The sequence below is a fragment of the Grus americana genome, chromosome 6 (assembly GCF_028858705.1).
Source record: "Grus americana isolate bGruAme1 chromosome 6, bGruAme1.mat, whole genome shotgun sequence".
NCBI lineage: Eukaryota > Metazoa > Chordata > Aves > Gruiformes > Gruidae > Grus > Grus americana.
This window is the reverse complement of record NC_072857.1, coordinates 31,059,432-31,081,134: the sequence shown is the minus strand read 5'-3', so window position 1 is coordinate 31,081,134 and position 21,703 is coordinate 31,059,432. Positions and strand designations below refer to the sequence as shown.

Sequence of the window (21,703 nt, the reverse complement as noted above, 5' to 3'; positions counted from 1 at the left end):
CCCCCATAAGCCACTTTCATGCTCCAGCAGAGCACTATGACATCTCAGCATGGCGAACGCTGGGTCATCCCAGGGAGCCAGTATTGCTTTGGCAAGGCTGTGAAACAAAGAAACATCAGCCTCAGAAACACTTCTTTATTCGCTGCTGCTGAAGAAACAAAACCTTTCTGTGCAGTAACTTTGCTTTAAACAATACCATTTGTGGATCCTGTTCTTAACCTTTTGCATCTGGCTTTCAGAATCTGCCCTGTTCTTTTTCCACGTGAAAGACTAAGGAGCTTATTTTTGTTTTGGTGCTGGTGTGCAATGCTGCCAGAGAAGCGCGCTCAAGCTGGCACAGGCCAAAGCTGGTGAGCCACCCAAATTATTGTTGGGTGGTTCAGTCCCTCTCTATTTCAAGAAGCCTCTGGGTATAATGACAGGAAGCTTGCAGGCAATTTTAAGCCAAACCTCAGAGAGGCTGGCATTCAGTCTGTGTTAAACACTCCTTATTAAAAGCTGTCCAGTCCGGATTCTGGGTGGAACTTTGATATCTGCATGGAGTAAAGAATAAGGGGCACGTTTGCAAAATCAATTGTGCAGTTTTTATATTTACTGCACGTTTACCACATATGTCATTTATTACACAGTGGAAAACCGTTAAATGCACAGTAGTTGTGCCAAGTGGCATTATGCTTTTAACAGCTTTATTCGTTTAACAGCTCCAGTTCTCATTATATTTTGCCATGTGGTACATGAGATTTTTATGCATTTAACAGTTTAAGAGGGTTCCATGGTATTTTCCTTTTATGTATTTCATACTGTGCCTGGGATTTTGTTGGGGGGTAGAGGGGTTCTGGACTGTAACCTCTGTACCCTGACAAGAGAAAGCAAAAGGCAAAGAAAATTAATGATTAAATGAAGAAGGAAAAATGAATCAGACCTCCATGTGTCAGGGCACAAATACTTATAACAAGGACAAGGCTCTCCCATGTGCTTTGATAGCCTTTGATGCTTTGTTTATATGCCTTTCAACCTCTTATTTTGCATCTACTTTAATGACTGCAATGTTGTTTCCCTGCACAGAGGAAAAGAAAGCATGTATTTTGCAGAGTGCATGCATCTAGACACTTCTGTCCCACTCTCTCATTGTCACAGACACATTTGTGCATTTTTGTGTGCATATTGATGCCCTCTCCTAGCACAATGGAGTAATTTCATCCAGGATCAGAAGCAGCCCTTTTCACTGAGTAAACAATTCCTTCCAACGGTCTCCAATCCACTTGCTGCCCTTCCTACAAAAAATTCTGTCTGCCCTCCTTTCCACAAAATCCCTGCTGGTACATTATATTTTTTTAAAGAGTTGGATGAAATTTTTAAATGAATGGATTCTCTTCAAGAATTTCACCCGACCTAGGTTTGCCCACATCTATTTTTTACACCCAAGGTGGAAATTAATCCAGGAGAACTCACTGCAGTGCCCTCTCATGCCTTTTTGTAAGAATGATTGGATCTGATCTGAATTATTCACATGGCAATACCGTATGCGGCACATGCAACATGCAAAGAAAAGGAAACACCTGCCTAATATGCGGTTTCCCATTGCCTTCCCTCAGTTAATCATTTAAGAAAACAACTTCTTTACCTGCCAAATGAGAAAGATACCATCATTTTGAAAGGTCCTTGTCCCACTATCAGAGGTGTAAGTTATATACCGCAAGTGGGAAAAGACATGAGTGCTTGTACAAAAGGAGAGAAAAAGCTTGGCTGTGAGCTGATCCTTTCCTCAGCCTATTTTAAAAGGGAAAAGGAAACCACTTAAGCAGGCAAAAGCCAAAAACACGACAGGTTCCCCAGAGATGAAGATTATTATTATTGTAGGAACAGATGTATTTTTATTGGTGGGAGGAGGAGATGGGTCTAGTTCCAACCCCAGAGTTTGCTTTAAAAACAAAACCCCCAAAAGCCCCGCAAGAATGAAATCCCCTCTACCACTCACCTGACTTTTATTGGCAGCCACTTTGGCAAACAGAGCTTGAGATACCTTGGCCCTTTTCATCTCCTGTTGGATCTCGTCATAAATGGCAGCTGTGATGTTGACGTTGGCGCCGTCCGCCTTAATAGGGAGGTCTGTTGTTGGTGTCGAGGTTTTGGCCTACCAAGAGACCATGAAAATAATAATTAAAAAAGTGCTGCTTTCAGCCCAGCCATCTGTGCAGAAATTATCAAAGGATTTCAGTCAGCTGATGCCAAACTGCATTAGCTACAGAGGGACACTTCCTGTCCATTATTCTAATCAGGTTAATTGTGATTGGAAATAATTGCAGTGCATTCCTATAGGACATGCAAGGCCCTGTCAACTCTCCCCCTCTCCCTCTCCCAGCATGTTTATTGAGGAGCTCAACAACAGGATAGGTAGCCGGGGCGCTCGGCTGCAGGCAGTCGCTGAAGTTGGCTTTGCCAGCTAGCTACTGCGGCAGAGGCACCAGCTTCTACCTTCTCCCCCCTCTCTAAAAGTGGCCTACACCTTGGAGGAAGAGCCAATTCTCCCAGAAAAAATGAGTAAATGGGTAGAGGTCTCTAAATAATAAATTATTACTCAATTTAATGCACTCCCTCAAGTCTCCCTCATCCTTTATTAAAACTATACGTATGTCATTTGAGTATGTATGGTTTCCCAGCCTTATCATCATTATGCTAGCCAGACAGTCACCTAATTTCACCTAGGAAATCAGTGGAAATGAAAAAAAAAAAATCATTTCATAAAGCTGGGCTTTGGCATGCCTTTGATGTGCTGCCCTCATTCTCCTAAACTCATATTGAGATTTTGTGTATTCTGCTGCACTCCTTTTAATTGAATGATTTCCCATCAGCTTCTGTGACAAATGAAGGACAATAACGGACGCTGCCAGTGCTTTCCCCAGGCTGGACTACCCCTACAAGACTGCTGTCAATACAGTTCAGCAGGCTGCTACAAGACTTTTATTTTAAAGCCCCTTGGCCGTGGCGGTCCCCAGAACGCACAGGCAGGCAAGGGAGCGAGGATGGTGCGATGCTCACCGAGTGCTCCGGGCACCAGCAGCCCCTTGGAGAGACAGATCTCATCTGCTTTCCTGAGCTCAAAGAGAAGAGATTACCAGGGCTCATCACTGTACCCCTTACACCTTTTATGGGAAATATGTAGGTTACTGATATAAAATCTCTGTTTTCTCTTGAGATGTAAAGGTCTTAGGAAACAAAACAACCAAGGTGGCAAAGCTGACACTTCCCAATAGATCCAAACCTCCCATAAACCCTGGTGATATTCAGATATTTGGTCCAATTATAAACCTTTTCAGCTGGCTCCTGTTTTTGTGCCAGTGTTGAAGCCTGCTAGAGTACATCTAATGTTAATTTTTAACTACACAGACATGCCCAAATGCCTATTTGTTAATGGGAAGTTTAACTAGGCAAAACCAAACCTTCAGAACTTCTCCTGTTTTGCTGTCCTCCAAATCTGCCTCTCCCTAACATCTTTTTTGTACCAAAGGCCACATTAATAACGGAGTCAAAATCCAATCAAGACAACAATCTAGACTAATCATTCTTCCTACTGCTTCCAGATAAAGCTTTAACCAACCTGTATCTTCTCCCTTTCCTATCCCCAAAGCTCAGCAGGCGCTCCTCTGGGCTTGTTCCCTGCCTGTCATAGGCAGGACCCAGGTAGAAAGGGACTAAGATTTTCCTGCTCCTGCTATGGCTGGCCCCCCGCATTCAGGCGGGGGCAGCTGGACGGCAGCTGGGGCAGACTGCAGCCACCTGCACCCCCCGGGAGCCAGTGCTAAACCCCCGCCATCCACAGGTGATGAACACATCTGGGGTACAGCCCAATGGGTGGACTGACAGGGACACCACGCTCTGAAATTCAGTGTTCACAGACAGATGAGAGTTAGGGCAATTGTGGGAAACATAAGAAAACAACAAAGAGATCATGGGAAGGAAGAGGACTGTCCAAGTCTGTCAGGACTCGTTTATTGGAGCTTAATTTTACCAAAGGCCCTGCAGTGCTTTGACGGCTATAAAAAAAGCCTTCCCAGTCACTGGAGCCTTTGGCTAGCACAGCAGCCGAGGTCACCACGGCCTCAAAGGCCGTTACAGAGGCCTGAGATCCTGGGAAGAACAAAATTAGCACATAAAAGAAAGATTTAAAATACAGCTCCATCCTGCATGGGTCTCCTACACTGCTAGTTCTACAGCCACACGTCAGAAAAAAGCCTGCCCTACCCACCCTGAAAGCTGGGCCATTTTTTATTTAATCACTGAAATAGGTAGGGCAAGTACCAAACCAAAATATCACAGTCACTGAAGTATTTTATGTTAGAGGCCTAGATTCAAAACTGGTCTTGATATTAAGGAGTTTGCCATTCTTGAAATGCCTCATTGCAAACAGTGGGGGAAAAAGAAAAAGAACTGTTTGCAACCACAGTGCCAGAGCCGTTACTGCTGGCCTCCCACGTGCATGCAATAGCCCCCAACAGCTCAGAGCCTCTTCCCCATGGCTCTCGCACCCATTTGCCAATCAATCTGCCGTCCTCACCTCGGGGCAGGTCCTGAGCCGGGGACACCCTGCAAGGGGGGCACGGGGCTGGCTCAGAGTGAGGGAGAGCCGAGCCAGGTTACTCCGCGTGCCCTTACACCTGCCTGCACGACTGCCCAGCACCAGCACTTCCACAGGTATCTGCCAGTGCTCTCCTCCTACCCAGCGCGCTCAAGCATCATCCCCGGAAGTATTGCCGCAGGAGATCGGTATCTATGGAAACCACATTTCCAAATGCCATTCCATCAACTTCTCCGGCACCCGAACACGATTCCTGAAAGGACGGCACGGCTCCTACCGCTGCTGCCCCAAAGCACCCTGCTCCAGGGCAGCTAACGTACCTGCCTGGGGAGGCGACGCTGCCGCGACTCACTGCACCGCGCGCGAGGATGGCACTTGTCTCGTCAGAACTAATACCGGGCATATGGGGAAGCGCAGTAGCCGTGCTGCCTGCCCGGGAGCTGGGAAGCAGCCTCATTTGCAGAGGTGTCCAAGTTGTCAAAACAGCACCTGTGCTGACTGGTGCTGGCCCTCCGAGGGCTGGGGGAATGTTATCCAGCGGGCACAAGGCGAGCACTGGGTACACAAACCTTTGTGTGTTGCTTTTGCTGATTAAAAACCTCACAATATTCTACTGGATTCTTCAAGCTGTAATAAGGCAAGGATGGGCTGCTTTATACTTATAGAGCATGGTTTTCTAGCAACACTCAGCTCTTAAAAAGGCAGGCAAAATTTCCATTATTTTAAATAATGTTCTAGCTGTGGCTAGAACATAGGAAAAATGTCGTATTTCGACAGAGGAATCAGATGGGGCAACAGATCCAATTTTTATTCTCACTGGATTGCATCTAACCTCTCCATTTCCTTCTGTTACTAGATTTTAGTTGTGAAATCTATTGCAATAAGTAGGAATAAGCTAATTCTTTCATGAATAAATATAAATGCATAAAGTGGATACACTACTTAAACATTAAAATAGTTCCTTTATAATTTTATTTTCACTGATAGGTAACTAAAAAAGATAAAGAGTTATACAATGAGTTTCCCATGTAATAAAAATTCAGTGTCAAATCTGGGTTGGCAGAATACACTTGCTTTCAGTGAAAATGGTTCTTTACGTCATGTATTGTGGTGAAATGCACCCAAATGCCAGGGTTAAACTGAATAAGCTCATCAGTTTCTACAAAATCAACATACCTTCCTTAAGGATGATCAGCTCACATGTAAAACTACCGCCCCCCCACCTTGCTTATTTTTAGCAGCTGCGGCCACAGAATTCAATCTGAGAAGTGCTCAGTAACACTATTATAAGCACGGCTAACACAGCCCGAGACTTTGCAGACTACATGACTGAAAGCACTGAAGCAAGAGGGTTATACGGGCCCATTTACTAAAGATCAAGAGAAGTGCTAGAACTGACCCGTCACGTCTGCACGGTTAGAAATTTCAAACTCAAGTTTGGCAAATGTCATGACAGGAGTTAATCATCACCTCTGTGCAAGGACCCTCACTTTTTCAAAGTATATGTCTGGGACTGCAAGCCATCTGATAAAAGGGGGGATGACTATTACGGTATAGTACGTGGATGTTCTTTCTTAGTTCAAAGGAACAACCTACCCGGGGAAGTGGGCGGCAAGAGCACGTTAATAAACATGTGCAGTTAAGTCAATGAGATGACAGCTGGTTTGGAGCTGTAAAGCATCATCTTCCTTCCCAGCACCCTGCCCATCTCTACTTTCTGTACTTCAAATAATTACTTCGATAAAACTCTAACCCAGGGACTGCAATTTCCTATGCAGGATACAGAATGCACTGATTTCTAGCAACGTCTATCTAATTCACTGTCGACCTCCATTGACTACATGCTTTTTATTGCAATGTATATAAGCCTCTCTGCAAGCCCAGAAATTTCCTCTGTGTTCTGCAGAATGAATGGACACAGATAAAAAGTTATGTGCACCGTCTTTGTAGAATATATTCTAGAATAGCCATTTAGTGGACATACATCAACAGCCTGCATGTAATGCCCACACGCACTCTTTCAGGCACTAATGTTACATACTATCTTGCATTTATGGCATTGATTAAAGCTAGAATCATCATCACAATGCCTTGCTGAAATCCACTAAATGTCTCTTAACAGCCACTCCAAAACCTTACAAAAGGATTTCCACAACTCATCTGGGCGAGGCGAGCAACAGACAGGGGAAGGGTGGAGAAGAACTCCTTCCCTGGACTTATCCACACAACAAAGAGGTAACAAGGGATCGCATCTTACCTGGGGGGTTCTGGAGGAGCTTGGGCTGCTGGCAGCTGAAGACACCATGCTCACATTGGGGTTCATACTTCTCTCTCTCTCGTCCTGGTAGATACGATCCCGCTCCGAGTCAGGCAAGTTGAGGAAATTCTGCATTGCCCTTAGGTTTACCAGGAGGGACTGGGAAGCTGTCCTAGGGTCTTCTTCTTTACGCAGGATCTCTGACAACAAGCCCTGGTTCAAAAAAAATTAAAAAAAAAAAAAAAAGCCAGTCATGTGTTGGTTTGTTGTTTTTTGGGGTTTTTTGTTGGTTGTTTTTTTTTTAATTTGTTTATTGTAACCAGCTGGGTTGCAATACTGAGAACCTACGGCAGAATCTCATGGGCTCTCCCAGAGGGGATATTTTTTAGGAAAGTGTTTGTCTTCTGGGGGCTGGGGTTTATTTTGGGACTGTCCTATTCTGGCACTGTAATAAGCTGCTGAGTATGGAGATGCTGGATAGGAAGGTAGGTGCATTGGGTAGGAGAAATTGCAGTTACCACCAGGTGCTTGCTGCAAATATTTTAGGAGCTGTTAGATCTCTCTCTCTTTTCACTTGAAGCTGGGAACACTTGGCAATCCTGTTCATCTTTGACAAATCTGCCAAGGTTGGTAAATTTAGTTTCGACATTTAAACAGTGCAGGAGGTTTATAAAGAAAAACGTTTGGCTGTTTTTTGATGTTATAGTCCGTTCATTTTGGTTTGGACAGTAATTTTTGAGAGGAGAAAAATGGATCAATAATAAAGCCTTAGAATCTAGCTTTAGGGATTTAACCCATTCTTTCATGCCTCATTTTAAAATACCACAGGCTTCACGTTGCAACCATGAATGAACACCGTATTCATCTAGATTTTACAAAAGCCATTATTCTGGGAGGTAAACAGCACAGCACTTCAAAAAAAAAAAAAAGGAAAGGAAAAAAAAAAAGAGTTGGAAAGATGAAAATGTCATTAAAAGAAGCTTAAATCTACCAATGGGATTAAATTAATGCATAACTGTACGCACTCAACAGTTCCACAGATTATCTAGAAGTTAAAGGCACAACATATGTGCCTGGGTCAGAGCCTACAGAAACTACCGGGACACAGCGTGTGCCATCCACCAGCTTCCCCCAGGCACCCCCTTGCATCCAACGCTTCACAAATGGGTATTCCACTCCAAAAAGCAGTGACAGCAATTTCCTGAACTATAGATGTTTAAATGTACCAGTGTGCAAAGAAGCAGAGAGGGATCATTTTTACTCATCAAGACTACTTGTAACATATCGTAAGAAATGGTGGTCATCATTTTAAAAAACTATTCTGCCAGCGTTTCCCTGAGCAGTGCCATACCCTTCCCGCTTCCCACCGGCCAGCACCCAGAGGCTCTCTGCACCGCTGCTCCCAGGAACGCTGGCCACAGGAGCTGCATGAAATCCCAGTCGGAGCTCAGAGGGCTCACCTCGACCTGCTGCTATGAGAGGAGCAGCATTCAGCAACCGTGTGCAAAGGGATGCCGCAGGACCCCAGACACAATTTAGCTGTTGCTGTTGACGTGAGCATTTTGCAGTTACTTTACAGCCACGACCGAGGCAAGCTGCCTCATGAGTACAGTCAAGGCTCACTCCCTTCTTGTAAGAAAAATGTTACTAGAAAACAACCACGCAGTCAAAACCCTGTAATATTTAGTCTTAGTTTATTTTCTTCTGCATGAGAGAGTCTCCTCCAAAAAGCCTTGATAAAGCACTGCCACTACAGTTGGCCAATTAACCAAATGCCAGCATTTTTAGTCTATATTGATCTTATTTACCAGACTTCCTGACAAAACCAACAGACCAGCAAACGACTTATCTGCATTTATCTGCTATTAAACACCTACATTAAAACACATACATGAAAGCTCTACTTCAGCACTGTTTACACCAGAAGTGCTCAAAACAAGCTTCACGCACAACCTGAAGGTAGGTTGCACACAGCTTCAGCTTTTCAGCTCCTCATCTACGCAATCAAGCTAAGAGATTCCCAATTACATTTTCCTGCAATTATTGGAGTAGTTACCAGAAGGACTGGAGCTGGGAATGGAGCCATGGTGGGACCCTCCAGTCAGAAATGGGATCGAAGGGAGAAGCCGGCTGGTGAAAAAGGTCTAGACTGGGAAGCTAGGGACGTTTTGAAAAGCTTTCCAAAGTTTGCCAGGCTGAGGGCGATTAACCAAAAAAGGACATTACAGAAGCTTGAATGACTTGAATGATCCCAAGACCAATACAGCAAGTTCCTATTATAATTTTCTCTTAAAGTCAGTGGAAAATGCTCCAAATGCAGTAAATAAATGAAGTATCAGTTCCACAGATTCTTTAAATTCTTAATTCCCTGGGTCTTTTAAAGGATACATGACCTCTCTTTTCTAAAGAAAAGATCAACTTCAAAAATTTATGAGTATGGGTAGAAAGAAAGGTACGCAAAAGCTACTGGAGCTGACTCTGAGGCAGTTTTTTCTCCCTCCCATCTCAGCCTGGTAAATTTATGGTCCAATTTCAAAAATGGAGAGCAGAAACATATGTGAAAGCATGCCAGCAATTACTTTTCAGTGCAGTCATTGACTGCCTATGTAAATCAGAGGCTCACAGGTACAAGTGGCTTGGTCATGGCACTAAGAGGCATCTCACTGCCCGAGATACCAACTCTCGTGCTTGGAGGCTCTGATTCATCACCAGGAACAGCTTATCATGGGGTAGTTTCAGCCGTTTTGAACCCCGGCCTGCGCCTCTTGCTTCTACGAGGGTCTCATCTCTGCCCCGCTCCCCTGTGCCCAGCTCCAAGTCCACAGGCAGAAAACCTGGTTGCAAAGAGGGTTTTTCTGCAGCTCCTCCAAGTGCTTTGGCAGCTTAGGAACCACGCAAACAGCAGGGCAGATAATAAGAAAACTGACTCAGAGGGAAAAATCTCATGTCCTCCTGCAACTGAAGATAAACAATGCTGGTAAACAACAGTGGCTAGATAGCCGAGTGATAGGGTAGGACAATAAAATAAAGTATCTTGAGAGCAATAACGTTTACAATAATATAATTCTGAGCTACTGAAGTATACACAAACTAACCAGTGAGCAACATTATAAAAAATAAAGTGATATTAAATAATCTGTTCAGCCTTTTTGTCACCTGCAACAAATTAGGCTTTCAATATGCAAAACATCTTCCTTCCAGAAAAACAAATGATCATGATTTCATTTAATTGTAATTTAATGAGGCATAATGTATTTTTTAAAGTGATATACACCAGGTGTGTGGTGAGGAAACTGGCCCAGCCAGACAAACCCTACTGTTTCTATTTTTGAGAAAACCCTAAAGCCAACCAGGGACTGTTTTCATTTCTGCAAATTATGTTTCTGCTGGAGGGGTTGAGGGAGGGAAACCCACAGCATTCGTACATTTTTTATAAAATTCCATTGGCTAAATTAGCTCATTCTGACTTACTTACATCTCACATACTAAAAAAAAAATAAAAAAATTAAAAAAATTAAAAATTGGCAGTTTGCAGAGTAACCAACTCTGCAAATCTAAAATAAGATCTTCAGGGACTAGAAAGTCTCAAACTGATTTTAAATAGCCAAACAGATCTTCTATACCAAACACAGCTCTCAGGATACATTTTAAGACATGTAGCTTGATATCATCTTTGCTTTTCCACTCCTGTGCATCATTTTTAAACCAGTTGCTTTGCTGAAGAGGCAACTGATGAAAAGTTTAATGTTCACACAGGCCGTGCTCGCAAACGAGGTGTGCGCTCACCCCGAGACAAGGACTCTGCACAGGCACAGTTTGGTTTACCCTTGGAACTTGCACCATTTTTAAAATTACACACTGGATCCATAATTGACTTTAAAAAAATAATACCAGTGGTGGAGAAAGGAGCAGATGTCCAATCAAAATAAAAAAGTCATTGGATCTATTTAAGGTAGGAATAATTTTGACAGTGTTTTTTCAAACTAGCTGAAATGTAGTCCTTCGAGCCAGAAAAGTCACTGTCGGGAGGGACTGAGTTGCTTTGCACTCATTGTATGAAACCCCATTTGTGAACTAATTTCTTTTATTTTTATTAACTACAGGATTTCCAGGACAAACAACCCAAACCTCATGGGCAAGAAATCTTTTTTTAAGCAACTTCTGAAAGATGATGCGGTACAATGCAGAGCGAATGTTATTAAACTGACTCCTACATCCAAAGGACCAACTGACCAGCCTTCGGGGCCAACATGAAGGCTCAACCAAAGCCTGCAGAAGACAAGCGAAGCCTTTCTGCCTTCTTCCCAAAGGGCTCTGGCTCCAGCCTGGAAAGGGCGTAAATGAGATCTCAGTGGGACAGCAGACTGCACTATCAGTGATCGAACGCAGGACAGTTTTGCAACCAGAGCTTTTCAACAGCAATCTGGATGGGGGTGAGGAGGTCATGCTGGAGTGCAGCCCAGACAGTGATGTCCTGGGGACAGAGGAGATTCGCAAGCACTGGCCAGGACCTCACGCTTGTCAGGTCCAATGACTTGGATGGGAGCTGTGCTCCCCCTCATACAGACCTAAGCAATGTGTCTATGAGAGCAGGCACTAAGGTTCAAAACAGGTTTTGGACAATCGAAACGCTGGTCAAGGCAAAAACTTAAATAAACCCCACTAATGTGCTAAACCTCAGTTTTTATGTTCTGTATAAGGAGATTATATATATGAAGGACTAAAAAAGCATAAACACTTTTTTTCATACTTTCGGTTTATTTGTGCCTCTCCATATTTCAGCTATTGCCAAAAGCAACAGAGAAAATGCTGAAATACTAGAAAAATACTGCTCCTGTAGTACTTAAAGCTCCAAGTGCTTTAAGCCCACTACTTGTAACTGACACTCTCACTAGAAAAGCTATTCTGCTTTCCATGAGGTATAGATGCAACTCTAAACAGGATCAGAAAAATGTAGAGATTTATTCAAATTCAACATCTGAATCTTAAAGATCAGTGATGTAAACCTGTCCCCTCTCAGCATCCCCATTCAGCACGCAAGGCCTATTTCCAGCATGGAAGGCAGCACTCAGGGAACCCCTGGTTAGCTACTCCTTCCTACTGAACTACACTGAAATCATACCTTCAGTGTACAACAACAAACTGGATTGTTTGTTGACCGTTTATACTTAAAATTGTCTGCTACTTGCAATTGAAAGCTAGAGGAGGCAGGTCAGCCCGGGGAGCTCTGCAGCAGCAGCACTAACTTCTCATAACTCTTCAAGGGAATAAAGCGTCTCCACCTGCTGTGTTTTTCTCACATCAAGGCAGGCTTTCACCATGACATCTCTTTGCCTCTCTGCATTTACTCCAATGTTGTTTTCTGGGCTGAATAAGATACATTCAACAATTCTAAAAATATTTCTCTTTGCCTCCAAGTATACAGCACTCAGCAAGAACCTCTATGTGAAGTACTTGTAGGCTTCTTAGGACTCAAGCTCGTTTTCAAACGCCCACTGCTTTGTTTCCATTCCCTTCCATCTCTTCCTAATTCCAGGTAGGATATGAAGCAGAAGTGCAGGAAGTCTCTTAGAAATGCTTATCCTGGCAATGTGTCCAGTCCAATTTTGCTGAGCAAAATTGCTTTAGATAATCAGTGGAAATTTTTGAGTGGTTAGCCAAACCAAGCACCTTCATATCCATCCTGTCACAGTTTCCATCGGGCAAAACTGTGTTTGCACCCCATTCCCTGACCAACTCTTCTGTGTCAACGGGCAAAAACGTGCAGTGCCACGTTTGTGTGAGTTCACAGAACTTCAGAACTCAAAGGACTTTGACTGGGAGTGAATGGGAGACCAGCTGTCTCCCAGTACCCTTCAGTGTAGCTGAATGCATCCCATTAGTCCCTCATTTAGAAGAAATCTCCTGATCTCTGGATTCACTGCCTACAGCCAGAGTATGAGCCTCGTTCTTAAACTCATTTAACTAATGCTAAAATACATACATCTCAGGAGAGAGCTGCTTAGGCACAAAGCATTTACAGGCTGATTTGAATAAAACTTATACAGGGTGCAACAATGACAATTTGATTTTTATTATTAAAAATGAAGTGTTTAAATCCTCAAAGAAAATGCCTTTATTGCATTAGTTTAATAAAGCCTCTTTTTTATTATGGTATCTCTTTTTATGAGGGAAGGCAGGAGCTGAATGTGGATGCATAGGGAAAAGGAGGCAGAGAAAGACCGACCACCTGCAGCCACAAAGTGCCACCATTTATATGACACGCATATCAAACCTTTATACTGAAATATGCCGGGAAATGAGCAAGATGCACAGCTCGTGCACACTCTGTATATCCATGCATTTGCTTCCAAGGCTCAGGACTCCTGTGCATCAGCTGAGCAGGCAGCAGCCGCCTCCTACAAGCACACATTCTGAAAGCCTGACTCACATGCTACTTAAGATCTTTTCATTCAGCCTATTGAATACAATTAAGTTAATTGAAACTGAAATTTTGGGCAGTGCAAAACCCACTGTTGGAACAAATATCCCATGTACCAAAAATCTGCAATTTATTAAATTAAGCACTTCCCTTACAGACTGCCTTCTTTCCTGTGAGTACAACAGAACGCTGCTTGTGCCACATTACACACAAGAATAAAACAAGCAGGCAGCATGAAAGGGTTTCATGCAATAAGAGAGAGTTTTCTATGGTGAAAAAAACCAACAAAAAATCCCCCCCAAAACCAAAACCAGAACCCTTGCTAATTGAAAGTCTGTGCACAATGAGGCAGACACCATAGCAATGAATGCAGCATGACTGTCTCACTAGACACCAGGCAGAGAATTAAAGCTGCTTGTCTTCCTCCACTTAAGTTAAAGGAAAAATTATTTGCAAAAGGAATTCTGTCCAGGATTTGGCTCACAAGCAAGTAAAGGTGGAAGAGTCAGTTATTTCAGCAAACCATATCTTTTCTAATCTTAAAGCCTCTTAGAGGGCCCTTTTCTGATCCCACTTCAGTTTGGGAGAATTTTGCCAAAGAAAGCAGAACTGGACATAAATGAGGAGTCACCACCCGCCTCCCTCCTTGCCTGCCTCCAAAGCCTTTCTTTGGAGCTTCCTTACCAGCTGTGCTCCTGCTCACAGAGACCCCGGCCCCTATATAACTGACTGACAACACCTTTGCGCGTCGCAGAAACATCATTTCCCCCTTCCTCGTTGCAGGAGCCTGGACTTGCCCAGAGTCACACCAGAAGCTGGGGCACCATCCAAGCATCGATCCAGCATTTCCCTCGACCCACTCCTGCAGCCAAGGTGTGCTAAATCCCTCAAACAAGGTGGGTCAGTTGAGTTTATTTCATCATAAGGCTGGTAGAGTTTCCTCCTCCCTGTGCTGTTGGTTCCTTTAATCCAAAGAGGCGCAGTTAGGGACCAGGTAAGCGGGCAGGAGCCGAGCTGAGTAGTGCTGCCTTCCTATCTGCAGGCTGGAAAGCCAATGCTCGCACCCGGAGCTACTCGGGGCGGGAGGGAGGGAGCAGTGCTCTTTGGGAAAAGAGTTACAAGCAGCCTGACCATGCCTGGTGTTTTTACCCAGCCCTCTTTGTACCTGGCACCACAACTGTTTCATTCAAAAAGCCTCAAGTTCACGAATATTTCTAGTTTCTGAGGCTGTTCAGTAAAACAAGCACTGGCCACTCGCCCGAACATTTTACTAGTTTTGGCTATTATGTCAAAACATTGGCAAAAAAAAGATGCTTCAAAAAAAAAAAAGAAAGATATAAACAGTAACACTCATTCAGTCTATAGGCTTTGCAGTCCACTGGGCACTCCCAAGGAGGAGAGACACAGTTCACTGATCCAGTGATTTAGACTGTCTGGACTCTTACAAACAGCCAGACCAACCATCCTGATTGCAGCTCCACGAGCCTGCAGCAAAGAGGGACGCTCAGCAAACAGGTAGAGGAGGGAGAGTACATTAATTTTCCTTATGCAAAGCAGGATTCAAATGACCTATTTTCCAGCTAGGATTTTGAAGAGCACAGATCTCTTCAGCACCTCCAGATTTGCTAAAAAACTTTCCAGAGAAGTACATGGTAAATGCGATAGAGCATTTTCATGCATTTGCTTTAAAATAGTCCTTTTTCTTCTGTAACCATCACCACCTGCCCATTTCTCAATATATTACAACCTGAGATAAGCAAGCTTTGGTTATTACAATCTTTTGGCTGCAACCAGAACGCTGTATTAAGAGACCCTACAGTGCAAGAGGGAGATGGCACAAGGACTCTGCCTTGAGTGTGGTCAAAATCCATGTGTGTATTCTCCTCCCAGAAGTCCATAGCCTTGGTAATGGCTTTGGCCAGCAGCCCCCTTGTCCTGCCTCCCATTTCACAGCAGCTCTGCTGGCCAACCTGAAGGGTGCTCATGCTTTTAGAGGCTACTAGTCACCTAGAAGTTACTCAGATTTTAAAGATGCTTCAGCCAGGTAGACATTTTTGGAGAAGTCCAGCCTGCACTGAGAGCCACTTTGATTTTACCGCACTGCTCAAGACCAACAACGGACAGCTGCTCCGCCTGCACATTAAGCCCTTCTCACCCTCTGCAGCCTGTATCTTGCAGGCACTTCCTTCACTCTGGACTTTTCAAAGCTTTGACTGCTTTTAAAAATGTGCAGAGGGCAATTCCAAGTGCAATGTGCATCTGCTCTGTCTCTGACAGTTGTGCTTCTCCTCTGCATTTGCAGTATTAATCAGACTTTTCCTTGTTTTTTTCTCAAGATTGAACGGTTTTATACAATCAAAAAGTGCCAAAGTCTTACAGAAAGCAAAGCTTTCAGTAATGGCTGTTTTAATAGCAACTTCAGCTTACAGCTTGGCTGCGCGTCAACATGCTTTATGAAGATGCCCTCCATTTAAAAAGAAATAGATCAGGTATGACCGTCTAACTCTCAAGTGTTTGATGGGCCTCATACAGCTCTCTGCCTTCCATTCAAACCCACTCACACTCTTGCACGCAGTTTTTAGACCCAGACAAGGATGCCTGGCTTTCCATTAGCGAGCTATTAGTTCATAGCAGCTGTCCGAACAAAGGGAACAAACTATTTCAGTAAACAACACATTCAAATCAAGGAGCCTGCAAATTTCCAACTTATGGGTCACAGGCCATCAGAGCAGCAAAAGGGATCCAGGGCCAAGGATCTTGGCCATGAAGAACTTGGGCACAAACTATGCAATTACACAAACAAGAAACTAAACCTTCTGCTCCAGCAAAACTGCTAATCACCTTAGTCACGGCAAGCTTTTTGCACTCCCTTGATGCACTCTTCCCTGCACGAGCCAGTGGGCCTCCTGGTTGCGTTGGAGGGAGGGAAATGGTGGCCAGCTAAGCGTAGGGTATAAACATCCCTTGTGTGTTGTCCTCTCTGCCTGCATCGTACCTGTCTCCACAGGGTTCCTGGAACAGGACAGAACAGCCCCAGCTCCGCTCCTTCGGCTACACCACCTTCTTGACAAGTTTGAATAGCGACTCACTGCAGCGCAGAAGAGAGGATCATACCCGGAGTTACAAACTGCAGCGCTGCCGGCTTCCACAAGAGAAAGGAGGGCTACACAGAGCCCTCTTGTCATTGCTGAGCAGGTTGTAGGCAACACCAGATTAGACAAACATGGTAGCGTGCACCACCATTTTAAATGTTTTGAAGGTTATGTAGGAATTTCCTGCTCATTGGAAAGTGTGTCACTAAAACCACCTTCAGTAACTATATTGTCTCCGTGGGTCTGAGAACTCTCTTCTACCTGTCCTGTTTGCTGAATAAATAGGCATTTAGATTTCACCGCAAGGTGAATTGAAATTGTGACACTGACTCTGTAAAGATAAAATAAAAAGAAGGGGCAGAGGTTAGCCCAAGGCATTTACTAAAAATCAGTCATACACACTTTGAGTATTCTTCATACCCAGTTTCAAATAAATCTGAAAATGTTCACTTTGGAACTTTCTGTTTGAAAGAAACTCTCTTCATGGCTAACACAGCCTGGGCCAGCTCCTAGCCAAACACCCCATGCAGCTCTCCTGTGCGCATGGCAGGTACGAAGCTGCCCGATGTCCAGTCCCCGTCTCAGAGTGGGACCTCAGTGGGAGCGCTGTGCCCCAGGAAATGCACAGGGTTTGTCACAGAGCCTGAGGCGCATTGTTTTCATGTGTGCAGACAACATGGCCACAGGTATAAGCAAATATTGTTCTCTTAAGCTACTTATTTCCAACTTTAAGAGGAAGATCTGGGTGTTTCACAAACCATACAATTGCACCTCTCCTTCTTCTGACCCTCCTCACGTCCCCCTTCCCACACACACATGCATACATACATGTGTCAGCCATTTGTTCCGATGGATTTAGCCTAGTTTGGATCAAAGCTTCCTCTACTTCATTTAACAGATTTGCTCAGATGGAAGGTCTCAGGGGAGAAATAATGTTCGTAAGAGGGGTTTTTTCAGCATTGAGTATGTAGGTCATTGGACTTTAAAATAAATTAGAGAATAGTTTATCTATTAAACAAGCCTCACAGTACATATTTCATGAAGCTATACTTAATTATAGGCTAATGTGCACCACAGAGCTACCATGAAGAAAGATTAAGCAGTGGCCCATAATGCAGTGATTAATACAGTTATTAGCTGGCTGGCATACAGCATCTATTATTTGGTACCATCATGAGAAACAACAGACCTCCAGTTTCTAAGGCTGGCACTTCCTGTGAAATGCAACAAACCCAAACACTTCCAGAGAGAAACGCACGCCTCTCTGCACCTCCCGAGGAAAGGATCTTTGGAGGCAGCAGGGGGAAAGCAAGGTCGTGAGAGTGGACTTGAACTTCCCCTTCAAGTGCCTTTTGCAGAGTTTGCTTCTCCACTGTGGGTGTGTGGGAACTTCCCACTTCTACTGTGCAGTGCAGGGCACCTCTTCTTAATACCTTGAACAGTGTCTGACAGGAGGGGAGCTTGATTTGAGTTGGGATTAAAAGCTGAGGACAGGGAAGCATAAATATGTACCTTACACTCTTTTGCTACAGTGATGGCTCCTAGGGACATGATGCGCTATATCTAAAATCCACTGGTCTTCTATATTAAGGCCCTGTAGACTAATGAAACAAGCTGTGAGATGAGCAAATCTTTTATGGATGTTTAAAACTTGCCTGTTACGGAATCAGTGTCCTGGACTGTATAGTACATCATATTACTTATGATGAAGGGTTAAGAAGTAGGTAATTTCTCTCCTTTTATATAAAATTACATATCAGATATCTTGCAATGAAGCAGTCAAAATCAGGGAAGACTTTTTTTTTTTTAAAGAAAAGCTAGAGACGTTAGTGCACCCTAAGATAAATGGCAGCAGGAGGACTGACAAAACCAGCGATACTAGCACCCTGAATCACAGACCCCATTTTATATACTGAACTCAAATGTAAACTGGTCAGAGGACAGAGCATCACATCCCATTTCCAGGTGCAGCCCTGCTCAGGAAAGGTGCTTGGTACCTTCTCAAGGGACATTGCCATGGCATGTCCACTCAGTGCCACTCAGATCTGTGCTCCCAATGAGTGAGCCCAGTCTGAATGGCTACACAGCTGGTGTCCTAGAGCCGTACAGGGCACTTGAAAATGCCATCAGGTGTGACTGGCCCACAGTCACACTGCCAGGAGCCACTGAAGTTGGGAAGAAACCACATTTCACCCAAAGACCTGTTTAGTGTCCTAAAACCATTAGATCTATGCCAGAACACTGCAGGAGGTGTAAAAAGATCACCACCATCACCCCCAAACTCCAATCCTTACTGCAGCTGATTTAGTCCCGATACCAGATTATCTATCAAGAGTGTGGCACAGTCTCCACCGTAGCTGCTCTTAACCACCATGGGCAGATGCAATGCTGTGCCACTGCTAGGCAGAGGCCAGAGTGGTCCCTCTCACATGCTTGCCTTTTCCCTGCTGTCCTGGAAAGTCAATATGCAATGTTCGGGCAGTAGTATGCAAGGCTTGGGGTTTCCTAGACGCACAGAATCAAAACCTTGCCTCCTTTTAAATATTATGGCAGAACTGTCGCTTTAACCAACAAGTAGTATGACAGCTTTCTTGCTGGGGAATGAGCTTTTGGTTTAATGTCAGATTTGGGCGTTACCAACCCAGCTCTCCCAGTCTGGCTAAAGCAGAGCTTCATGTGCAGTGACAGTGGCAAAACCCTCACCGGCAATGTTACTGCTGACCTCTCACTCAAGTTCAGACTATGTCATTCTGTCAATACCATCTACCTTGATTATACCAGGCTTTATATACAACGGGTTATGATCCCAGAGGGATGAAAAGCTTTTCCAAATTAAAAGCGGCATTTTAAAGAGGAAATACTCATACATTCCTATGTAGTTTTCATTTGATATCCTCAAGGCTAACCCCAGAACTCAAAGTCACGTTGATTGGAAGTGAATGTTTTTTCTGAGTGCAGCCATCTTATGAATTTAATGGAAGAAGGGAAGTAATAAAAATGTGCTCCATACTTTAATTAGTTCCCTCATAACATGGCATTTCCAAAATGGCAGTGCCAAAGAAAATCATTAATCCGGGAGAACAGACAAAGGCACTGTATGGGGCAAGGGACACCCACCCACCCACCCTTTTTTTCTCTTGCTGGTAAAGTTTACCTCAAAGACCAACCCCAATTGCACAAAATAAATTTGTGCCAATATTAAATATTAAGCCACTTTGCATTTCTTTAGCCTTGCTACAGAGTATCATAATTGAGAGATCACACTTTGTATGCCTGGAATGGCAGCAGGATAAATGTAAATGGTCTTTTTGAACATACATTCGCTCTGGGTACTCCAGGTGCTCGGCTTAAGCTGACGCTATTATGCAACCATTTCAACATCTGCATTTCACTAGGTGAGTGAGAAAACCTGTGTCAGATGTATGAAAGCAAACACAATCGGCTGCAAATGGCAGATAGCTCTCCCAGCAGTCAGTCTTTAGGCCTATGCACACTTGTGTCATACGTTTCTTGCAGCAGTAGCCTCTGGCACTAGTTGTGGCATCAGTTGTACCACAAGAAGGAATTGAAGAAGTGACAGAAGCCCCAAGACACCTCTGACTATCACAATCTCTTGTTACCTTTTCCTGGACATCAGGCAGGGGCAGATGTGGCAGTTTATAACCATGGAGAGGAACTTGGGGAAGAACTCATACAAGCAGAATTACTGCTAGAGAACAACCCTCAGGTAATGGCACAGGGGTGACCAAATGCAAATGATCAGCTGTTCCAGGAAGAAACAGTCCTGTTCAATCCTGACAAAGAGACTGGGGGAAAGAAATGGAGGGTGGTTTGACCTGTTTCTATGGCACACCTCCTGCCTTGACCTGCAAGAACCATACAGCCCCACAAGAGCCACAACTTTGCCCCATCACCACTTCTTGGTTATAGAATAGAAATTGATACCTGTGTGCGGTTGAATGCTACTCTTGCAAAGACAGCTTGAGACACACTGGCTCTCTTCAGCTCATCTCTGACTTGCTGGTAAATATCTGGAGAGACTTCCACCGATGAATTTGATGGCTCTGGTTTGACAGCTCTAGGGATGGGTGGATGATTCAAGAACTGCTGGTTGATAGCTTGTGGGTGCTGGTGAGCCAATAGCCGGCTGACAGCAATCTGTTGGTTTATCAGATGGGCCATTGCTATCTGCTGCCTCACCAGTTGTGGACTGAGCTGAGGAGACAGGAGCCCAGGGTTTATCATTGTCTGCATCGTTGGCACTTGGTTTCGGATTGGAGTACTGTGATGAATTTGGCCATGAGGAGACTGATCGTTAGTTTTTCCCAAGGTTGCCAGCTGGTTGATATTTGGTAAGTGCATGGGACGTTGACCAAGAACACAATAGTCTGAAAGGTTTTCTCTTTCCACTCTTTCCACTGTTAAAAGAGAAAAATTAGTTTGCTGTCATTTCAGTTTGCACTTAGAAGAGGACTGTTAGGGTAAGGGTTACTGCAGGGGACTATATACAACAGCACCTGCTTTAGTTTGCAAATCTACGCTTGCATAAAAGCTTCACAGAAACATAAGCTAAAGCAGCACAAAGTAAAAGCAACAACAATCATTAACATTCTTTTGGACTTCTTAGGTGTCACCCGCTGCTCAGGAACCACCTTATGAAACCGGTAGCTGGTATCCTCTCCGGCCTCATTTCCTAAAGAAATAAGCTTGGACATTTCCACTTACACTGTCACTAATTTCTGAATCTGTCACAGCAGATTGGATAACTTTTAAAAAGGGGTGAATGTTTCAGAGTCACTGGCATCAAGGTGAAGAAAAGAAACCCAAATGAGTATCCACTCGCACAAACCCAATGGAAACCAGACCATGGAACAGCTTCTCATTACAGACTCAGCAACTATTATCTTTTCTGACATACACTCTACCTTGCCTTGTGCGTGGATACAGTTATTTGGTAATATCAGTTCACCCGGGTGCACTACAGCAGAATTACGTTGCTTGTGTGAGAGCATGCTACAAACCCATGCAATTCACACATGAGAAAATGCTAAAGCAATGGTTCCTGTATCCAAAGCCTCCTCGCTATGAGTCTGCCCAGAAACCTTAAAGCATCTCTGCATGAATGCCCACTTTAAAGAAAGTGGCTTCACTCTCTTCAAAAACCTTTGTTCAGTTTAACAAAGACCCGTGATCCCTAAGTGACACCATGCTACAAAAAATGAAACGCTACACACAAAATGCATATACCATAATTTTATATACTTATACATATTGTTCCTTTTAAATATCTTATGTCAGCAATATTGCAGTATCTTCTCATGTAACTGCAAAACTAAATGCACATATTACAAAATTAA

The 21,703-nt window shown here is 43.9% G+C and overlaps 1 protein-coding gene across 4 annotated transcripts in view; it reads right to left on the bottom strand.

Moving 5' to 3' along the window:
• Positions 1-21,703, bottom strand: part of SATB2 (SATB homeobox 2) — a 133,262-nt gene that overhangs the window by 34,060 nt on the left and 77,499 nt on the right. For all 4 annotated transcript variants that reach the window (XR_008577695.1, XR_008577696.1, XM_054830458.1 and 1 more), the window contains exons 7-9: positions 20,292-20,764; positions 6,834-7,046; positions 1,979-2,134 (exon numbers count right to left, since the gene is read on the bottom strand). Coding sequence is in view for 2 of the 4 variants with exons in the window: in XM_054830458.1 (XP_054686433.1) it covers positions 1,979-2,134; positions 6,834-7,046; positions 20,292-20,764 (842 nt within the window). In the remaining 2 variants the exon portion in view is untranslated. The remainder of the gene's footprint in view (positions 1-1,978; positions 2,135-6,833; positions 7,047-20,291; positions 20,765-21,703) is intronic.